The sequence below is a fragment of the Peromyscus californicus genome, unplaced genomic scaffold (assembly GCF_007827085.1).
Source record: "Peromyscus californicus insignis strain IS unplaced genomic scaffold, ASM782708v3 Scaffold_19__1_contigs__length_69161282, whole genome shotgun sequence".
In the NCBI taxonomy this organism is placed as follows: domain Eukaryota; kingdom Metazoa; phylum Chordata; class Mammalia; order Rodentia; family Cricetidae; genus Peromyscus; species Peromyscus californicus.
In genome coordinates, this window is record NW_026294491.1 from 38226661 (window position 1) to 38247977 (window position 21317).

A 21317-nucleotide genomic window follows, 5' to 3' on the forward strand; every position below is an offset into this window, starting at 1 on the left:
GGACTGTTACAAGCTAACTGGTGGGACTAAATCAAGATGCACTTTAAAAATTTTTTGAAGTCTCAAGGCTAGAAATAGAGCTTAGTGGTTAAGTGCCCTGGCTGCTCTTGCAGAGGACCTGGGTTCAATTCCTAGCATCCACATGGTGGTGGCTCACAACATCTGTAACTCCCAGAGGATATGATGTTGTCTTCTGGTCCCTTGCCAACACCAGGTACACATGTGATGTACATCCATACATGCAAATACACATGCTATATATAAACAAAGCACTGTACACTTAATAAAATTTCTGAAGTGTTCATTGGATTCAGGTGCTTTAAGTAGGGAGTTAGTATGCCTCCTTTCTTTTTATGTATTATATATGTATTATTATATATTATATATGTGTATCTTGATTGTTTAAACTTGTGAAAGATTGAGCACACCATTTTCCTGATAATCTGACAATGCAGTTATATTTGCAAGGTCGTATAATCATTTAATGACCCATGAAGAGACCACTTTTGGGTCAAGTGTATACTGTATTATTATAACACCTTTGAGCCCTTTTTCTTTTTTTTTTTTTAAAGATTTATTTTATTTATCATGTACAGTGTTCTGTCTGCATGTGTCCCTGCAGGCCAGAAGAGGGTGCCAGATCTCATTACAGATGGTTATGAGCCATCATGTGGTTGCTGGGAATTGAACTCAGGACCTCTGGAAGAACAGCCAGTGCTCTTAACCTCTGAGCCATCTCTCCAGCCCCATGAGCCCTTTTTCTTAGCCGTGGTTAATAGCTACAAGCACAGAACTTGTTGAGAATTCTCCCTCCATGGCTTCCCGACAATACAGACTTGGTTTCCCACTGTCCACAAATTACATTCTCGTGCTCTCAAGCACGTGTCTCCTACCTTGAGATCTGGTACATACTTACAACAGAACTTCTAATACCCTTGTCCAAACAAATGGCCTAGTCCTGAGCAGCCCCCAAAATCTCAAACAAGCCAGGCGGTGGTGGTGCACACCTTTGATCCCAGCACCCGGGAGGCAGAGGCAGGCGGATCTCTGTGAGTTCGAGGCCAGCCTGGTCTACAGAGCAAGATCCAGGACAGGCGCCAAAACTACACAGAGAAACCCTGTCTCAGGGAAAAAACAAAAAACAAAACTTCGACAATGAAGATGAGAAATGGAGAGGACCCACTGTGCACTACCAGACAGGACTTAGCAGGGCTGTCAATCCAAAGGCCTACAAAGCGGACCACAGTAGCAGCCTGTGTCGGCAATCCCAGAGCTCCCACAGCAAGATGGGAGGTGGAGACAGGAGTCCTGATGTCCCAGAAGCTGGCTTCATCTAGCCAGACAAGGATGGCAGTGAACAACAAAAAGAGACCCTGCCTCACACAAGATGGAAGGCAAAGACCGAGACCTGAGATCGCCCTCTGATTCCCCACTGGTCCCACAGCATGTGTGTGTGCCTGCACGCACATAGGTGTGCACATACGTACACTTAATGATGGTCTACAAATCCCAAGTCTCCCTTTTCTGCTTTACTAAATAGTGAGGAAAACCATGAATCTTGACCCAAAGTGGAAACAAAGGTCCCTAAAGTAAAAGAAATGTCTGCCTTGTCTCTGCCGTGTGTACAGTGCTGGGGAAGGAACGGGGCATGGACCGTATTTTTACAGGGAGAGTTCTAGCCCTCTCCCAAAGCCGGTGGGAACTGGCCGAGGCAGTGGTGTCACCATTCTTCTGAGCCGCTCTGGCTCCTGCACATGCCGGAATCCTCTGGGAATTCCTGTCCAAAGCAGCGAGGTTCACTGGGCTGTTTGTGATGCTCGCCAGTGGACACTTGGACTATATAATATATTGAGTGAATACAGAATTCCTGTTTTATGGGGATATGTCTGAGTGGGAGTTGGAGGTGTATAGAGAGTATGGGTTGCCCTCAGGGACCCAAGATTCGGGTGGGGCAGGGCAGGGCAGGGCGGGTCGGGTCAAGGTAGAGTGGGCAGAGCAGGGCAGGGCAGGGCAGGGATGCAGATGTAGGTCTGCAGTGGCAGGATGGGGGAAACACTAGGTGCTGTGAGGGCGCCTGAGGTGGAAGCCAGGGTTCCTGGAGGAAGAGGCTTCAGGATGAGGCCGAAGGAAGCATGCAATCAGAGGAAAGGATGGTCTTCAGGTAGAAGGAACAGCGTGTGTTTCCGGAGCTGAGAAGGGACAGGACTCCCAGGGCTCAACCCAGGAGGGAACTGCAGAGTGTGGTTGCTATGGGGAAGGGGGAACCAGAAGCCTGAGGAAAGAAGAACTTTCCAAACAGACCCGGGTTTTAATTTGGGGGCAATGAAGAGTTGTTTAAGCAGAGTGAGCTGGTCAAAGCTGGATTTTGGCATGCTTATTCTAATTTATCACCTATTGATTACACCCAAGGCCACAAGCCCCATATCAAAAGCATTAGGTTACTCTACACATGACATGGTAAGCTCCACTTCTCCATCCCACCCATCTCTCCCACCTAGCCACTGCTGAAAAAACCATTCTCCCTCTGCTCTCCCTTCCTCCTTGGATTCCCCTTCTCTCTCTCTCTCTCGTTTGTTTGGTGTGGGGGTACATGCATGCCATGTCACACATCCGAAGGCAAGAAGACAACTTCCAGTAGTTGTTTCTCTCCTGCTTGGTAAACCTGCTGAGCCATCTCCTCAGACCTCTTTTTTTTGTTTGTTTGTTTCTTTTTCAAGACAGGGTTTCTCTGTGTAGCCCTGGCTGTCCTGGAACTCGCTCTGTAGACCAGGCTGGCCTCAAACTCACAGAGATCCAACTGCCTCTGCCTCCCAAGTCCTGGGATTAAAGGTGTGACTCACCACTGCCCAGCCTCCTCAGACCTCTTTGAACAGCTTTTCCCTCTTGGTTCCCTTCCTGATTACTATCAAACTGTAGCTGGCGGGCAAGCAATGTTCAACCCAGTCGTCTTGGATTGAACTCCCAGTGCAAGCCTTGCTTTCCCTAGTCTTTGCTCCTGCGGGAGGGAAACCACCGGAGCCAGGCTGAGATGTGGCAGTGAGGTCAGGGACCTGCATCAGACAGCCCATCATCAAGCCCCAGACAGAGATGGCACGGATGTGGCAGGTGAACCTCCACTCCCCTTCCTAGGGCCTTGGCAGACATTACTAATCAATTGCATCACTTTCACAGTGAGTCAATCCAGAGCTGCAGACAACCACAAAAGTTGACTTGCCGTTCTTGACCCAGACACTATCCAAAAAGTCAGGGTGACTCTGACTCAGAAGGCAAGCTAAAGGGTCGCGGTCAGAACACATGCAAGGGGTTTCAAAATTGGTAAGGTAAAGGACAGGACACGGCATGGCCAAGCTGGCAAGGGAAGTGGTGACTCACGTTCCTCAGAACTCTAGTTTGCAGCCGGCTTTCTCTAAATACCCTGACTCTTGAGGTTAAATGACTCACTTCCATACCACAGATGAGGAGACAGAGAAAGGGGTGCACCTGGTGCCACCCAGTGTTCTGATCCACGTGGCACACACTTTCTCTGAGCCTCGGCATAGGTAGCTCAAGACTCAGAGTCAGCTTCTCTTCTTCTTATTCTCCTCCTCCTCCTCCTCCTTCTTCTCTTTTAACTTGTTTATTATTCTTTTATGTACATTGGTGTTTTGCCTGCACGTATGTCTGTGTGAGGACGTCAGATTTTGGAGTTACAGACAGTTGTGAGCTGCCATGTGGTTGCTGGGAATTGAACCCTGGTCCTCTGGAAGAACAGCTAGTGCTTTTAACCACTGAGCCATCTCTCCAGCCCCATCAGCTTCTCTTCTGAAACTCACGAGGAGGGATGGCAGGCAGAGCCTGTGGCCTGCTCCTGGTGATCTAACCACTGCCTGGGACGAAAGCTCAGGGAGCATTTGTGGGCAGGAGACACTCTGAAGGGCACAAATATTACTACTTCAATGCAGTTCAAGCTACCAGCAAATGTCGCAGGACACAGATGGAGAACAGGTGCCCGTGGCCACCTCTGGGTTAGGAGCGGGCTCTACCTCACACACATTGGTACTCCCACTTGGTGGTTATTTTGCGAGGTTCTGAAAATTAGGAACTGGGTACAGCTGGAGGGGGTAGCTCACTGGGGCATGTCTTTGGAGGTTATACCTGGCTTGAGTGCCCTCTCTCAATCTCTCTGTTTCTGTCTCTTCCTCCCCCACTCCTTTGCTCCCCCCCCCCCTCCAGCTGAGGACCGAACCCAGGGCCTCGCACTTGCTAGTCAAGCACTCTACCACTGAGCTAAACCCCCAACCCACCTCCCTTGCTCCCTCTTGTCTGCTGTAAGACAAAGAACTTCCCGTGCCACATGGCTCTGCTACCATGTTCTAGTGCCACATGGCTCTGCTACCATGTTCTACTCAGGCATACAGGGCCCAGTTGCCATAGGCTAAATAAAGCCTCTGAAAATGTGAACAAAAGAAATCTTCCCTCTTCCAAGTTATTTCTGAAGGTCATTTGGTCACAGTGGTGAGAAAAGAAACCCTAGTACAGGATTCACGTTGAGTCCGTCCATCCTGACCTGGTGTCCGGTTCTCCCTCATGCTCTGAGCCGCTCAGGAGGCTCTCTTGCCTGGTTGGCCTTCGTTTCTATTGCTTGAAAGGAAAGGACCCAAGAATGCCACTGGCACACTGGCTGTGGGAGGGTGCAGGTCAGAATCTGTTTGACTTCCAGCTTCTTGGTTTTTCCTCTGCACCCCAAGGCTCACGCATGAAGCCAAGAAGCCTAGTGGTAAGAAAGAGCCTCTGAAAATGCAAAGGTGGGAGTTCCTCTTTGAAAGACCCCTACTGGTAGCCCCCTTTTTCTGCTCCCCTTGTAGTATGCCAGGGCCTTTCCTCTCTGAGGGAGCCCCACAGCCAGGGCCAGGCAGATGGTGCCTTCCAGGAGGAATGGCTGCCCACAAGAGGCTAGGCTATCCCTGGTAGGCTGTGGAGTGTGTTTGGCAGGCATCTGCTCTTTATCAGTGTCTAGATCCCATTCTGCATCACAATCTGGGTCAGAGAATGTGCAGGTGGCTGCCATCATCACATGGGTGTGCAGGCATGGCCCAGGGAGTGAAGCTCGTCTTGGGAGCTTGTGTTCACATCTGCCCACCTCAGCGGCCCTGCCAGAACAGCGATTGCTCTGCACTCCTGCCCAGAAGCCCTTTGAAGAGTTGAGCAGTAACATTCTTGGAGTCATTAGCTAAGAAAATTGGTCTTGAGCCTATAGCCATGAAGAACAGCAGCTGCCACCTAGTGTCTGAACAGAGTCATCACTCCAACTTGAGTGGTGGGAATCAGGGCAGTTGGTTAGGACTGGCTCCCTAAGGGCTGGACATGGGGAGGGGGGGTGCGCGGGGGAGCTGAAGACTATCGAAGATAGATGGGTTCCCGCCATCATGATTCAGAAAGTCATCCCATGTGGCCAGAAATGTTGGCTACTCAAGAGAAACTCAATGTTTTAAGTGCTGTTGGTTCTACTGTTTTTTAAACACCTCAGGGCTGAGGATGTGGCTCAGTGGTAGAGCACTCGCCTAGCATACACAAGGCTCTGGGTTCCATCCACCACACTGGAAAGCAAACAAACACATCAACACACGTCAGGCAGTCTCTGCCCGCCCGTAATTCAAATCCCTTTAAAGCCACGGAAGTTTCTCACTTGCCTCTGGCTTTTCCTAAAGTCCCCTCCAGCAGCTCTGGCCACCACAGCAGCTCCATGTGAGAACTAACTTCTGCCTGCTGCTCCTGTCCTGATTTTGCTTAAGTTCCCATCTCCCTCTTTCCTGTGCCCGTGCACCTTACCCTGGCTGCGGTGACCACCTAGCGTGCCGGCTGCCCTCATTTGCGGTGTTTCAGAGTTCCCACACCCGAGCTCTCCTGACAGCTCCTCCCTGCTCTACCTTACCAGTAACTGATTACAGCCAAGCCTCTCGTCACCCCAGCCCACCCCCTCCAGTGTCCAGAGCTCACCAGGACCTGAAGTCTGGAGGTCTGACCACCTGTTCCCAGCACACACACACACACACACACACACACACACACACACACACACACACACCCCGCTTCATTCCCTGGTCCCGTAATACCACCCTGCAGCCACCTCAGCTCCCACTGGAGTGGGGCTTAACTGTCCCTTGCCTGAAGACTGCATCCAGCTGGCCTCCCGGGTGCAATGATACTCATGCCACTAGCCTCAAGTGGAAACCGGAGCTCCTCAGATGCCTTAGCTATGCCCTTGGGCAGCTTGGACACTCGGGGAGATCGCTCATTCGTCCTTCTCCAAGGCCAGCCCCCACCCAGAGTTTAAACAGCAATACTGGCCAGACACGCCCACAGCATCCCCAGACCTGTATCCAGATGCTGCCACCTCCATCTCCAAGGATAGGCTCCCTGCTCCATTCTAGTCTCCAGAGCATCCAGATCCACCATTTGCCAGAGGCTGGGGCTGGGATGTAGCTCAGTGATCAATGCTTGCTAAGCATGCATAATGCCCCGGGTCCTATCCCCAGCACCATAAAGCAAACAACAAAATCTGGAAGGCAGAACACTCGTCCATCTTTCTTTTATTTCATGTAAAAGCCCAACTGCCCCCTGGCCTAGAAGGCACCAAACCCAGCCTTAGTCACCTCTGGCTCGCTCTGTCCCAACCCTCACAGGACCCTGGCTCCCGGACCCCACTCTCTTGCCGCTCCCTTGGGGACTTGCTGCTCTGCCTCTCTGTCACCTCCTCCAGTCATTCTCAAGGTCTTCTAAAGGATACTCTCGGCCACTCTGTTTAAGACTGTGGTGATGATACCTGCCCAGTGTGAGAAATGCATTAATGCCACCAAGCTGAGCACCCAAAACAGATAAAGGGGCAGCACGCTTTAACCTCCAAAGCAAACCAAGGTATTACCTGCTGAACACCTAACTCATCACACTTAAGCTGTTTCCAGGGAAATGAACTGGGACCACGGGTAGGGGCGGGGTCAGTACAAATTCCAGGGTGGCCTCTGCCACCTCCCACCATTAGCAGCTCAAACGCCATGAATGATTTGAAAGTCGACCCTGAACACAAATTATGCTCTGAACACAGACACTGAGAACTCTGCTGGCCTCTGGGTCCTCTGGGTCAGTCTGTCAGGGACAAGAACGAACAAGGGGAGATGTGTGTGTGCAACATGCACTCCCCATCAGCCAGCATGGTGTCTGGAGTCACCCCTGAGCTCAGTTCTCTCATTCACAATGGGAAAGAGAATGAGAATTCACACGTGAGGCAAATACATAGTGTTCAGTGCAGAGTTCCGAGGTCTTCCAAGAAGGCTGACTTGCACTCATTTCTAGTGTCTTTGCTTAGGCAGAAGTAGCAGAGTCCGGGCCCAGGAATCCATCTACCCTGCTACCCCACGAGATGTGCATTTTCCAGATGTGCCTGCAGGGGGCCCCACCGCTGCAGTCCTGAACAACCTATACCCAAGTCAGGCTGTTTGCCAAACACGACCCTTGAGCAGTTGGAGACTAGTGTTACTTTGTAGATGAAGGGGATCCCTCCAAACACAAAGGTAGCCTCCACCTCTCCTGGGATCTGATCCCACGGTGTGCAGCCCAGCACCCACGGCATTTGTTAGCCTAGAATCCCTCCTCAATGGGTCTGCACAAGCTCATGGATGGGGACACAGCATATGGGTGCAGTAAGCATCCAGGAGCTCAGGGCTAGTCATCCGCATACACAGGCCGCCGGCATCTCAGAGTCTCCAGGAGGAAGGTGGGGAGCTAGAAGATGCTTGAGTGCATCACTGGACACCTGCCCCCCCCCACTCTGGATACCTGTGCTATAGCTCCCCTCACAGGCAGCTACCTTCGCTGACCACCATTTCCCAAAGCCAGGCATCCTCAGTGTCGCTTCCTGTCCCCGCCCTTAGCCATGTTACCTGTGAACTAAGAGGGCCATAAAAACTTGCCCTCCTGTCCATGGCCTGAGGTCAGGAACAGGGTGAGTTCCCTTGACGCAGGTCAGTAACCATCTGTTGACCTGGTTCTCTGGCATCCTGGCATCTCTGGGCCATGGTGGCACTGCCTTTCCGGGAACGGTTGTGAAGCTGTGCTGACAGTCTCCTTGGGACCGGCAGATCAAGCCATCTCTAAGGGAGGAGGGCGCGAAACCATAGGGTTTCTGTGTGGGCCCCTGGAGCAACCACAGCTGAAGCTTACCATGGCGTGGCAAGAGATTCCCAGGCAGAGATGGGTCCCCTCTGCCCCTCGCCCCAAAACCAGTATGTAGAGCAGGAAAGTGGGTGTGGTGGTGGCAGGTCCCCAAGAGCACTAGGCAGCAGGGTTCACAAGTCTACCCACTACCTGGACAGATAACTTGGGTTTTGTCTTCGCACCCTCAAAAGCCCCCTTTCACGGGTACCATGCCTCACACCTGTAGTCCCAGCTACCAAGAGGGCCACAGCAGGGTTTCTTTAGGCCAGGAGTCTGAGACTAATCTGAGCAACATAGCAAGAACCTCTTAAAGCAAGCAACTCCTTTCCTAGCTCTGGCTCAAAGATGCAGGGCATATGCATCCTTGGGCTGGGCCTGTGGCTCAGCTCGGAGGGTTGGAGTCACCCAGCTCCTCCCTCGTGTCTCACAAGTCACCAGTGTGCTCTAGGCTTTGCACCATGGCAACCTCAACAGGCAAGTGTCCTGAGGCTGGAGCAAAAGGAAGCACGACTGTGCGTCTGTGCATAAGAGGCTGAGTTTTACTCTGGGCCTGCACTCCAGTGGGGTGGGAGCATCCTGAACAGAATGGGTCACTTCATCATTGCTCCCACACTGGTGACCACATCCACGAGCTGGCTCCTGCCTCACATCCCCTTGCAAAAGTCCAGTGCTGTACACCTCAGGGCTGGGTGCAATCCCACCAGTGTCTTTTTATTGGACCTTTCATGGCCAACCTGGATGCCTTGAGCCACTCTCTAGCTCCATTGCCTTTCGGTCCTCTTGACCTCTGTGGAGGGAGAGAATACCAGCTCAGGTACTTTTGTGATTTTGCCACCATTTGGTCCCTGGGCTTTGGGCTCAGGCTGATTCGTTAAGACAAGCCTGTTGCCTCCCTCCTGTCTGTGCCCGGGGAGGATACAGACTCGGGGAAGCTGACTGGCCTGGGAGTTCTAGGCAGTGGGCTCTGGCCTGAGGTTTCCGGCAGCACCTGGCCTTTTGAGGCCCCATCAGATCCTCACAGCACAGCACAACAGGATCCAACCTACAGCTTGGTGTTGAGGTGGAAGAAGTGAGGTGCCGCATAGGTTGTGACGGGTGGCATGTGCCAGGCAGATGAAGCTGGACCCAGTCTGTTGCGGAGGACAGTGTCATAGGACGTGGGAGGGAAATGCATCAGGCTGGCAGCCATGGGTGAGGGGCCTGCTGTAGCCAGGAGATGGGCTGGGAAAGCTGGGATGACCAGGGGACTGAAGGGGAGTGTGGCCTGGCCCTTCAGAGGGTCCGGGCTACCGGTGAAGTTCAGAGGACACCGCAGCATGGTGCCCCTGTAGGCATCTGGAGGAGTGGGACCCAGGGCTGGGCCCAGCAGACAGGATACAGCCAAGCCAGGTGCTGCAGGCTTGCCTCTGCACTCCTTGGCATCCCCCTCCTTCAGGAAGGGAGACACTGCTCTCAGTTTCTTGCCACCATGAGCAAAGCCCTCTTCTTCCAAGCTGCGCTTGTTGCCAAGGCCTGGGCTACTGGGGAGCGGGGGCGGGGCTCCAGGGCTCTCAGCAGGGACCTTGGCCATCGGGGACACCCAGCAGGCTTTGGGTTTGGGGTAGAAACTTCTTTGTCTGGAACTGCCTTTCTGGAACGCGGAGGGGCGGTTGGCATCCCCATCCCACAGCAGCTGGGGCTCTTTGGTCGTCAGCCCTTCCTCTTTCCCAGGCGGTTCCAACAGCACCCTGTCTTTGAGGCCAGAGAAGAAGTCCCTGGGGTGTTGGCCGACAGGCTTCAGCACCTCGGTGGGGTAGGCATGAAAACAGCCTGAGAAAGTGGGGGCTACGGGGCAGGGGCCTTCCTGCACCTCCACCTTGGTGCTGCCACCGGGGGCCTGCAATCCTTCCTGTGGGGTTAGCCGGTGGTGTTCAGAGTTCTCAGCCGGCCCTTTTAGGTTCTGGGGACTTTCCTGACGGTCCCCGCTGGGGCTTCTTGCTCCATGGCAACAGCCCTCTTCACGGCACTGCAAGGCCTCTGCCTTGCTGACCTGGGCCAGGAGTTTCTTTTTGGCCAGTGGGGACATGATACCATGAGCCCCTTTGCAGTAAAAGCTGGACAAGAGCCGCTTGTAGGCCTCAGGGCAGCCACTGGCACCCGCGAATGGCAGAGAGGGCCCAGATGTTGGGCCGAGCTGTTCTGTACTATCCCTTGAGGGTCCCTGGCTGGGAAGCTGTGTCAGGCCAGCGGCATCTGATTTGGTCTTTCCCGGTGTGGTCTGGAATAAGAAAAGGCCTTGTCTTAGAGTTGGGTGCAGGACGGTACATCTAACCTAGAGACCTGGAGGCAGCAGGCCCTCAGAGGACACCCAACAGTGCCCCTTAGCTCTTAGCAACACCTTTGGTCAAAAGTTTTCCAAGACGCCCCGTCCCAAGCAGATGGGGCCTAGTCTCCCAGCAATCCCAGCATAGGGTCCTGTGAGCAGGTGTCAGCCGGTCTTCAGAGGACCCAAAGTTCAGCCAGCTCCTGCCCTAGCAGCAGGTTCCCAGCATGCCAAGCAGGGGTCAGCCGCCCTGGCCAGAACAGGAGTGGGAGCTGTGACAGCCACCTCCCTCTGCTCCGTGCTTACCTGGTCCACGTGCCTCTCTGAGTCCTTGGCCTTCTTTGGCTTCTCAGTGGTCCCGTCATCCCCCCTCAGCTCCTTGGCCATCTTGTATTGCTTCCTGGGCTTGGTAGGGGGCAGTGGCTTGTCATCCTCGCCCTTCAGGTGCCGCACATATGGGAGGACCAGCCTGGGGAAGAGCCAGTGCGTCCATCAGAAGCCTAGCTCTTCACAGCTGGCCTCGGCTTCCTTTAAGCCCCTCTGGCTCCTCACCACCAGAGCGCCTGCTGTCTCCAAAGCTGTCTGCTCCTTCCTGCCAGTGCGCACGCTCGGCCCACCACGGCTCTTCCTCATCCCGCGGAAGATCCCAACCCAACCCTGACAAGGACACGCTTGTGGCACATACACTCTGTCCCCCACACCCCCAACACAAACGGCACATCCGTCTATATACTGTCTTTGCGCCTTACTCCCAGCACACACCCGCTAAGACCCCGGAAGGGGAAGGCCTAGGTGTGCAGCACCCCATGGGTCGGTACCCCATACCTCTCGTAGTGGCGGCGTGTGCATGTGGCCGCACTGGTGCTGCCTGGACTGCCCCCCAGCTCGTCATACACGTTCTTCCAGAGACGGCGGCCCGTCACCTGAAGACAGGATAGGCCAATGGGTAGGTACTCTCTGGCCATGGGACCCTCTCTGCTCCAGTTTCCCCTTGCAGAGAGTGGGGCGAGAGCTGAATTTTGGGGTTCCTTCTCCAGCCATGGGCAGGATTCTGGAGAAGGTTACTAGTGCCCACCAGCTCTCCCTCCCAGGGGCTACCTGACTGCTAGGCAGAGCGGGTTTTGGAGTAGGGGACGGTGGTGTGGGAAGAAAGCTGTTTAGGGATGCAAAGGACCCGGTCCCTCCTCCCACAGCACGCAGGCTGGACCCGGGCTTTCCGATTTTCCTCAAGTCCGCAGGCCAGGAAGCCCTGCTGAGCACCCCCCTGCTCCCGAGCCCCTGCGGGGGTATGGCTGAGGCTGGAGACCAGCAAGGAACTGGAGAGCCCTTCCTTACCAGTTCATAAGCCCCCAGCTTCTCCACGGCCTTGTAAATCTTCCACAGGTTAACTGAAGGAGAGAGGCAAAGACAGACTGTCAGCCCCTGCAACCCACACGCTCCCAGAGGAGACCACCGTTATGGACGGGGCAGGCTGGCCTGATGGTCAAGAGGATGGGAACCCAACTCCACCCCTTGCCTCCAGGGAGGTATCGTTCTTATAGGCAACCCCGGTAAGCGGGAGGCATCCAGGGTCACCTGGAGCAGAGGCGCCTTGCCTGTTGTCCTATCTGGGAAGATCCCGACGGTCCCCCTAAATCTACTCCCCCCCCCCGTACCCCTCCCCTGGAACGCACTCTGCTTGAAGCCAAGATGGGGTACCCTCTCGATGGGCGTGTGCCGCTCCTTCATGAATTTGTAGAGGCTGACCAGGAAGGCCTGTTCCTCCTCCCGCTCCTCGCCTGCCTCAGGAGAGTCCTGGGGAGAGAGCAGGAGGCATGGCTGGGCCCCACTGATGGGCAGCTGGGCACCGGAAACCACACGGCTGTGCAAAGGAATAAGTGCCTAGGTCCCGACCATAGGCTACCTGGGAGCACCCAGCCGCCTGTCCTGGATCACACAAGGGCAGCTATGAGCTTGGGGCCCAGGCTCAGGTCAAGGGCTGGAATCTAGAACTCCAGAGTGCTGACAGACAAGGCCTAGAAGTGGCCACAGGGGCAGCCCTGCATCCTCCAGGCCAGGTATATCTTGCTTTGATCTGTTTTATCCATCTTAGTTCCTGGAAGGCAGGCTTAGTGTCCCTAGAACCCTACAGCAAAAGGCACTCATGCTTCCTGGTACCAGGGGGCCGGCCTCTCTGAGCCAACAGCCTGCAGCTTCCCCTTATCAGCTTGGTGGACAGGTGGGATTATCTTCTCCCCCGCCCCCCCAAGACAGGATTTCCTTGTGTAGTCCTGGCTGTCCTGGAACTCACTCTAGACCAGGCTGGCCTCAAACTCACAGAGACCCACCTGCCTCTGCCTCCCAAGTCCTAGGATTAAAGGCGTGCGCCACCACCTCCTGGTTTGGGAATACTTCTTTTTTAACACCACAGACTCGTGTTTGACGGCTTTGTGATCAGAGTCCAGGTTGTCTGATTTGCAGAGAGTTCTGCTACGAAACTGGGTGAGGTCCCGCCTCGCCTAGCATCCAGATCCTGCATCTTCCAATGCGGGGGGGGCCCCAAACAGCTCTGCAGCGTGAGGCTGAGGCCTGTCTCCCTCTCAGAGCTCAGGGTATCTCAGGTTCCCGGGAGGCTGAGCCCAGCAAGGAAGAGGTCCGGGGATTTGTCCAAACTCACCTCCAGCTGGATGGGGCTCTGGCTCCTACTCTGCTCACCATCGGGCTTGGGGCACACAGGGAGCTCTAGGAGGTCACCCTCTTCTGACTGCTCCCTTTTCTCTTTGGCAGGAGGTGCTGCTGGGAGAGAGGAGCAAATGCGGAGAGGGCAGGTGAGATGCGGGCAGGAGGAACGGGGGCGGGGGCGGGGGGGGGGGCCTGAGGATTGGTCCCCTCACATCAGTCAGAGAAGGGGTGAGTGCTCATAGCCCTTCCAGAGTGCCCTCTGCTGGCCAGTATTGGTACCACACTCGAGCTGTTCCTGTAAACACCACCACCACACACACACACACACACACACACACACACACACACACACACACACACACACGCACACACACGCACACGCACACACGCACACACTCACCCTGCCTCGGCAGCCACTCCCTTTTCTTTCCTCTGTTCTAGCCACACCCCTACATCTCTGCAGGAAACCCTCAGCCTCATCATTACTGTCCAGAATCAAGTCAGAGGGATATGGGTAGGGTGTGTTTCGGGGACAGTCTCTCAAACCTGCCCGTGTTCAGGTAGAAAGCCTTACGGTAAGCAGTTCAGCTGAAGGCTGACAAGGCTTTATTTACGAGTCCCCACACTGCCAATTGCCCCTGTGTAGCAAGGCTCTTAATGGCTGTTCAAATGAGCTATAATCCCTACCTCTGGCTGGCCTTTCCCAGCACCAGCTAACTCCAGCATTGTGAGTCCTTCCATTTTTTTCTTTAAAAATTTTTTTTCTTGGGCCGGGCGGTGGTGGCGCACGCCTTTAATCCCAGCACTCGGGAGGCAGAGCCAGGCGGATCTCTGTGAGTTCGAGGCCAGCCTGGTCTCCAAAGCGAGTTCCAGGAAAGGCGCAAAGCTACACAGAGAAACCCTGTCTCGAAAAACCAAAAAAAAAAAAAAAAAAAAATTTTTTTTCTTAAGATTATTCATTATGTATACTGTATACAGTGTTTTGCCTGCATGTATGCCTGCAGGCCAGAAGAGGGCGCCAGACCCCATTACAGACGGTTGTGAGCCACCATGTGGTTGCTGGGACCTCTGGTAGAGCAGTCTGTGCTCTTAACCTCTGAGCCATCTCTCCAGCCCGTCCTTCTCTTTCTTGTCTGGTAATGACTGGACTGTGCGATTCCCCACACCTTGTGAGGCCTCTCATTCAAGACACGTGCCAGGTAAAGGAGAATGGCCCGCGAGAAGCCGCACGCACGACACTGTTTAGTGAAGCTCTGGCCTGGGCAGCAGGAGGTTGTAAAAGCGTCACAGAGAGGCCACTGCGAAAGTATCAACCCAAACTGCCTCAGGTGATGAGGCAGGCTGGCATCAGATTTGGAACCAAATCTTTTTAATTAATTAATTAATTGAGGCGGTGTGTCTCACTGCGGAGCCCTGGCTGGCCTTAAACATGCAGGAATCCTCCTGCCTCTGCCTCCTGAAGGATAGGGTTCCAGGCACGTGCTACCAGGCCCAACTAAAAGGGAACTTGTTTTGTTCCCATTTTATGAGACGGGGGCTTATGTAGCCCAGACTGCAATCTGCTATGTAGCTGAGAATGGTCTTGAACCCCTGGCCCTTCTGCGTCCATCTCTCTGACGCTGCAATGATAGGATGGGCCAGCACAGCTGGCCTAGACGCTCACCTCTTCTGCTAATCTGTTCCCTTGTGGTTTGGGGGATGGAGTCGAGGGCCTGGTACATTCTACGCAGACATGTTTTTAAATCATTTGGCGGAGGGGCGGTTAGCATACAAAGAAACAGATTTTACTGTGGCGTTTCACACATTTCGTTGTGCTTTATTCAGATCTTCCAGCCCACCAAGCACTTTCCTTGGGTTTTGAAATGGTCTCGCAATGTCGCCCAGACTGGCCTTGAGCCCCGGCCTCTACCTGCAAAGTGATCCCAGGCGTGAGCCATGGCACCCCGCCCCCCCCAGTCCGACAACTTTCCCTTTTCTCTTTGCTAACCCGGTACAATGGGACCAACTCTTGGTTTGCTCCAGCTCCGAGAACCCTTATTGCCGGAAGCTGGGAGATTTTTCCTATCAGCACAGGCAAAGAGGAATCTCCTGGAGGACACTGGTCCCACAGCCACATGACCCAGAGGACCCGGTGTCAGGATGTTCAGCTCCTGGAAAGCCCGCTCTCCCTCCGACAGTTCACACAAGTGCAGCCATTCATGTCTATGTCTGCTCACAGGTACGGGTCCCTGCCTCTGGGTCCCTGGCTCTGCAGGTGCATTCTCTCATTTGGTCCCAGGAGGGACCCCATTTTAAAGACGGGGACACTGAAGCCAGAGATGTCACAAGGCTAAGCATTTCCCTAGGGCACCAGAACTCAAGACAAAATCTGTCTGACCACTGGTTCAATGGCTTGCTGTGATTATGGTCACCATTGGGAAAGTCCTCATGGAGTGTCCAAATAAGCTCACAGAGACGTTCATCTTAACACTTGCCGGGGCCTAAATAGCCTCGGGCACTGTCTTAGACAGCTCCAGACATCAGATTCATGGCCAGTCTCCAGAAATCTCAGGAGCTGACAACTGTACTCCCTTTTCTACCACATTCTCTGAAACTCCATGCCTCAGTCTTTGCTTCTGGGACAGGGGAGGAAAAGGCTCCGAGGGGTCCTTTGCCACCTCTGGGTGAATCTCAAGTCTGATAACCAGAAACAAATCTTGCTCCAGCCCTCCTCCAGCCTGAGGCCTCTTCGCCTTCCAGATGCTCCCTTCCAGATGCTCCCTTCCAGATGCTCCTCAGATCCTGGGCACCGGCCGCAGGGACTCTCCATCTATCCCTTAGTGTGACCTGGGCTTCTTGCTGCTAAAGAATTAGCATGGCCCGGCCCCTGGATCTCAAAAAATAACACAGTTGGACCATGACAACCCCCTGGAAGCTCTTCAAAGACAGATGTTTATGGCCTTGAGTGGGGCTTCATTAGAACGAAAAGCTCCCAGGGATCCCAGCAGGCTGCAGGTGAACAGCCACCAGGAGGTGATCCCTAGCCCCGATGCTCCGTTCAGTTCCGCTATCTGTATGCTCACTCAGGGAAAATCTCCTGGAGTAGGGCACTCAGGTTACCTGGAAAGGAAGTTGCCAATCCAAGCTGTTTGGCCCCAAATGGAAAAGGGATCAGAGCTCCCACCCCTGAGTCACAAAGGGAAATACTTTCTTTATCACTGTGTCCTGAGTCCCCAAATGAACTTGGTGTCCATTCTCTCTTGGCCAGGACACTCTCTCTGTCCCTGGCAGGACCTTCTGGGCCCTGACTTCTGCAGCTTTAGATGAGGAGGCAGGGTACCCTCTGTCCTGTCCCTGGCAGTCTTAACCCCTCATTTCCCCAATCACCTTTAGATATGGGTTCCAGGTAAATCATCTGTAGGAAAGGCTCTGCTATGAAACCCACAACCACAGATTTAGACAGTGCCCCGTGCTGCCTGGCTCCTGAAACTCCTGGTTTAAGCATGAAGTATCAGGCTGGGTCCCACCTCTGGCTCTACAGGGAGTGGGAAGGGTCTGGTGGCACAGGATCACCCTGCCTGTAAGACAGGAGAAACCCACCTTTCCCTATTTGACTGTTGCTACCACTATCCGAGTCTTCATCTACATCAGAGCGTGTGTGTAAGATCCCTTCCGGGCCAGTGCCTCGATGTCCCACTCTTGAGTAGAGAAGAGGACCAATTATTTTAAAAAGACAGCCTGCTTTCCACAATATCATCCAGACGGGAAACAATAATGATAACGGGGATTGATGTTTCCTTGCAGCACATCGAAACTCTCTCCTGGTGTGAGGTGTGACGTGTGACGTGTAGGGTGTGAGGTAGGGGTCTACCCATGTTTTCCTCCGCCGGGCAGGTATGTGCCAAATGCTGGTGGAGTGACCCCCTCCGCAGTGAATGAAATGCTGCTCTCCCTACAGCCTCACACTTGACAGAAGCATGCCTGGGGTCGTGCCTAGACCTTCTATTCTGTTCCTCTCACGGTGGAGTGCTGGCATCCATGTGTGGGTTTTAATTCTGGTAGCTTTATGGAATGACCCTTTCACGGGGGTTGCATATCAGATACCCTGCATATCAGATCTTGACATCACCATTCACAACAGTAGCAAAATCAGTTATGAAGTAACAATGAAAGTAATTTTATGGTTGGAATGGCAGGGCTTCCCTCCACAGCTCCTTGGGGCTCCCTTCTCCACTGTCCATTCAAGAGATCAGGGTGTGATGGTGTCCCTCTCTAGGCATCAGGGAGGTGCAGAAGGGTACAGCAGGAGAGCTGCTTCAGTCCCTCCTGGGTTATGACTGACTTCTGATCAATTCCAAGGACGCGTCTGAGGCAGATCGGCCTCTAAACTACAGCACGAAGCGCCCAGTGTCAGCCTCTGTCTCCAATCAGAGCAAGCTTGCCAAAGTCGGTGTGTCTTCAAGCCACGCCCCATTTCCCTTTCTGCGCTGGCTGCGGCTCCACCAAAGCTAATCTCTGGGCTGCCTGGGGCTGGGCATCTAACACAAGCCTTTACTGAATCTTCCTCCTTTTAACAGATGTCATGCCTGAGGCTCCGAGAGGTTGGACAACTTGCCTCAGGGTCACACACACACCTTTCCAATAGCAAAGCTGAGATTCCAAGCTACAGAATTGCGCCAAGACCCTGAACCCTAAGATCTAGAGCTTTGTGAGTAGGACGGGGAGACCTTCGGCTTTCCCATCTAAGTTCAGAGGGTAGAAACTTAGCCACATTGCCTGAGTGGAGCTGTGTAGCCCCACTTCGCTAATAAGAATAAGTCAGTGTGGACAACCGAGCTAACCAAACCCAGAATAGGAAGGGGCAGAAGAAGCTCTACCATGTGGATCAACGTGCCTGGCCTTGGAATCTCCCAGGGCCCCATCATTGCAATACAGGGTACCACCTTTAAGGAAGGAAAGCCACTAGACACTACTGAGAATCCCGGAAGAAGTGGGACCAGGCTGTCTGGGTAGACAGAGGCTCTGTGTAAAAGCGGGGAGATGAAAATGGTGAGGGACACCCCGTAGAAGAGTCAGAGAGGCAGTGGGATCCGTGAAGAGCTAGCGGGAGGTCCCTGTAAGCCCGCCCCCTCCCCCACCCTGCCAGCCAGTGAGCTGAGATCAGATGGGACTGTGCAGGGTGAAGGAGGAGGAGGGGCTCTCGTACCACACGGATGCCTCTCTGCTTCGTTTATGTGTTTGCTTGGGACAGGGTCTGTCTATGCAGCCCAGGCTGGCCTCGAACATACGGTTCTCTGGATCAGATCTCCCAGTGTTGGGACGGTAGGCATGCACCACCCTGCCGTGCTGGGTGCATCTTTCATCACCGCCATCACTGCTTCGGTAGCTCTGTCCCCTCATCTCTGTAAGGTGGGGGTGCCAGGCTCAACGGCCAGGAGTCTAAGCCGAGGAAAGCAAGAAACGAGGCTTCCCCTAGAAGCTGAAGTTGAAAGTGTGCACACACCCTTGCTGGCTGACACCTGCCTGATCCCACGGCCATCTGACTCTCCCGAGGGTGCTCCCGAAAGACGGACCGAAGTACACGGGATGAACACACTCGGATCTGAGAAACCCTGATGCTCAAGGGAGTGTTCAAGGCCACACACCTCCCAGGAGCTGCCAGGCTCGCTAGGCGTGGGCACCACTTTCCTCCTGTCTCTTTCATTTGCCTACCCCAGTCACCCTCCGTGTGATGGGAAGGAAGTGACACTTCCTTTCATGAAAACTCGCTGACTGGGAACACGACGTCAATTACAACAATAAAGGCACCAGCAACCTCAATAACAACCGGCAGACACGGCCCCACCCCCTTGCCTGAGGTTGTTGGCTTAAGTTTCTCTGAGCTCAAGCTGGAGCGGAAACAAAGGCAGCCTTTGAAGCGGGTCAGTCCACTCCGTGGCCCAGAAGCCGGCTGCCTGGCATTCTCCTTGGGCATGCTCCAGTGGGCAGTTTGGGGATGGGGAGGGGGGGAGGGTCCTGTCAAGAGCCAGCCTTGAGGACAGCTAGCTGGACAGGAGTCTGAGGATCCAGGGCCCAGAACTAGGCACAGCCTATCCTTGGCACCTCTGCCAGGGAAGGGAGAGGTGAGCCCTGTTAGTGGCTAGAGACAAGATGAGAGTCCTGAGAGGTTCATAAAGGCACAGCGGGGGTGTAGTGGCACCAGGTATGAGATTCCAGCCTCTCGGGGCTACCCAGCTCTGGACTAGCCTAAGAGACTCTACTCCTGGAAGGACTGAGTCCCCCATAGTCCCGCCCCTCTGTCCATAGGTTTGGTGAAAACAGAGCCCTATATATGGATCGTTTCCGGTTTTCCCACCCCACCTAGGCAGAAACAAGGCTCAGGGAGGTGACTCAACCGTAGAGGTACAACCCCTACACAGGGTACTTCCCTACCTCACCACGTTTCCATTCTGGTACCCTCACCCCGGCACAGTGCCTGCTACCTTAGTCCAAGAGGGAATGGAGGAGACCATTGCAGATCAGCTTCCCACCTAGGGCAACAGAAGGCCACCAGGGAAGGAGAGAAGGGCAAGGGGTCTTGGAAGCCTGGCCCTCACTCACTATCAGACCTGAGCCCATCTCTATGCCTCAGTTTTTCTGACTGTAATAAAAGGCCAATGGAGGGGTGATTCTAAGGCCCATTCTGCCCCCGTCACTTCAAATTCTAGGCCAAGCAGTTAGTTTGGGCTCCGTAACTGCTGTGGAGACCAGACCCTCTAGCTAACATCACCCACCCTCCCCTGCCCTGGCATCCTGTTTAGGCATTGAGACCCTGAGATGTGCATCAATTCCCAACAGTGCCCACGGGGCGGGGCCAGGAACACCTGTTCCCCTCCTTTGGCTGCTGTGACCCCTCCTCTGAAACAAGACTGCGAACACGGAGATGCAGGCCAGAGCAGTACAACTTGGGATGAATGTGAGGCCTTCCAGGCCCAGGGTTGGCAACCCCACTGCGCCTGTGGGCCGGGGTGTGGAGCGTGACCCCAGCCAGGGTATGACGCCTGGGCAGTGTGGAGGGTCACACATGCGGTGGCATGGTTGTGTCCTAGCTCGAGCTTGAGAGCAAAGCCAAACTTGTTCGTTGCACTCTGGCGGCCTGCCCTTCTACCCTCTCTCCACTAATCACCCCCAGCCCAGGGCCACCACCCTGTCTGTCCCTCTGGAGAGACCCGAGGGAAGAGAGGGAAAGTCAGAGGATCAGGCGAGGAAAAAGAAGCCGTCTTTCCTGCCAGGGGCTGGAAAGAAGAGTAAGAGAGAAAACAAAAAGAAAGGGGAAGAGGAGAGAGAAGAGAAGGAGCGGGGGACCTGAAGCCTGTGGCCGTCAAACCATCAGCACGTCCCTCGGCAGAAAGAGGAACCGTTGATTCTTCAAAGCGCATTGAGCAAGTTCTTCAAAACCCGCGCAGTCACTTTCAGGAATCGCGGCCGCAGTGGGAAGCGCGGCGCGCGCGACCCCGGCGCCTCCGGTTCTGAGAAGCGCTGGGCTGGCACGGGGCAGGGAGGGGCCCGCGGCCGAGAAGCTGCCGCCGCTGCTGACAGCTGTCACAACAAATGGGCCCAGAGCCGCTTGAGATTGAAACCGCAGCAGGAAGTGTGGGCGGCTCAGTGAATTTCAGTCCAGAGCCGGAGAGGAGAGTTTCGAGATAAACGCCTGGGAAGCCCCTAGCCGCCCCGACTTCCCACGAGAAGGGAGCACACAGACACCCGAGTGGCCCCGCGCGGGTCGCGATCGCTCCGGGTCCCCAGCCCTCCGACCCCGGCGCCGCCTGCGAGCCGCTTACCCATGGCCCAGCGAGATCACGCGTCGCCAACCAGAGACCCTCGACGAGCGGAGCCGTCCAGTCCCTGCGCTCTCGGCGCGACTGACTCGCGCTGCGGCTGGACTGCCGCCTCCCCCGAGGTCCCGCCCCTGGACCCGCCCCCCCCCGGCGCTCTGGGCTCCCATTGGTGAATCCTATCTTCTAGGGCGGGGCGGGCTCCGCCCCTTGAGCCCGAGGATGTCTGGAAGTTGTAGTGTGCGCCCACTTTCCAGCGAGGGGCTCATGCAGGACATTAAAGAATCACGGCCGCCCCGGGTTTACCTAGAGGCAAAACTAGAGTCATAGAAAACTGCCCGCTTGGCTGGGCGGTGGTGGCGCATGCCTTT

General features: G+C 54.6%; 1 protein-coding gene across 2 annotated transcripts; it reads right to left on the reverse strand.

Annotated features, from left to right (window-relative positions):
* Positions 1-6551: 6551 nt before the first annotated feature.
* On the reverse strand, positions 6552-21060 carry Arid5a (AT-rich interaction domain 5A). 2 transcript variants are annotated; one of them, XM_052745173.1, is made up of 7 exons: positions 20953-21060; positions 13149-13264; positions 12166-12286; positions 11828-11880; positions 11318-11415; positions 10799-10961; positions 6552-10447 (listed from the first exon to the last, which is right to left on the reverse strand). In XM_052745173.1, the coding sequence occupies exons 1-7, from the start codon at positions 20954-20956 to the stop codon at positions 9233-9235; spliced, it is 1770 nt and encodes a 589-aa protein (XP_052601133.1). In that variant the 5' UTR covers positions 20957-21060; the 3' UTR covers positions 6552-9232. The 2 variants fall into 2 exon arrangements, with proteins under 2 accessions (XP_052601133.1, XP_052601132.1); XM_052745172.1 differs by having other exon boundaries at positions 13149-13267.
* Between the last annotated feature and the right edge of the window lie 257 nt (positions 21061-21317).

Coding starts and splice junctions, on each gene's coding strand:
- Arid5a (XM_052745172.1), bottom strand. Junction 11,881..12,165: donor CCATCTTGGCTTCAAGCAGA/GTGCGTTCCAGG, acceptor TCTCTCCTTCAG/TTAACCTGTGGAAGATTTAC. Junction 10,448..10,798: donor CAGAGAGGCACGTGGACCAG/GTAAGCACGGAG, acceptor TTCTTATTCCAG/ACCACACCGGGAAAGACCAA.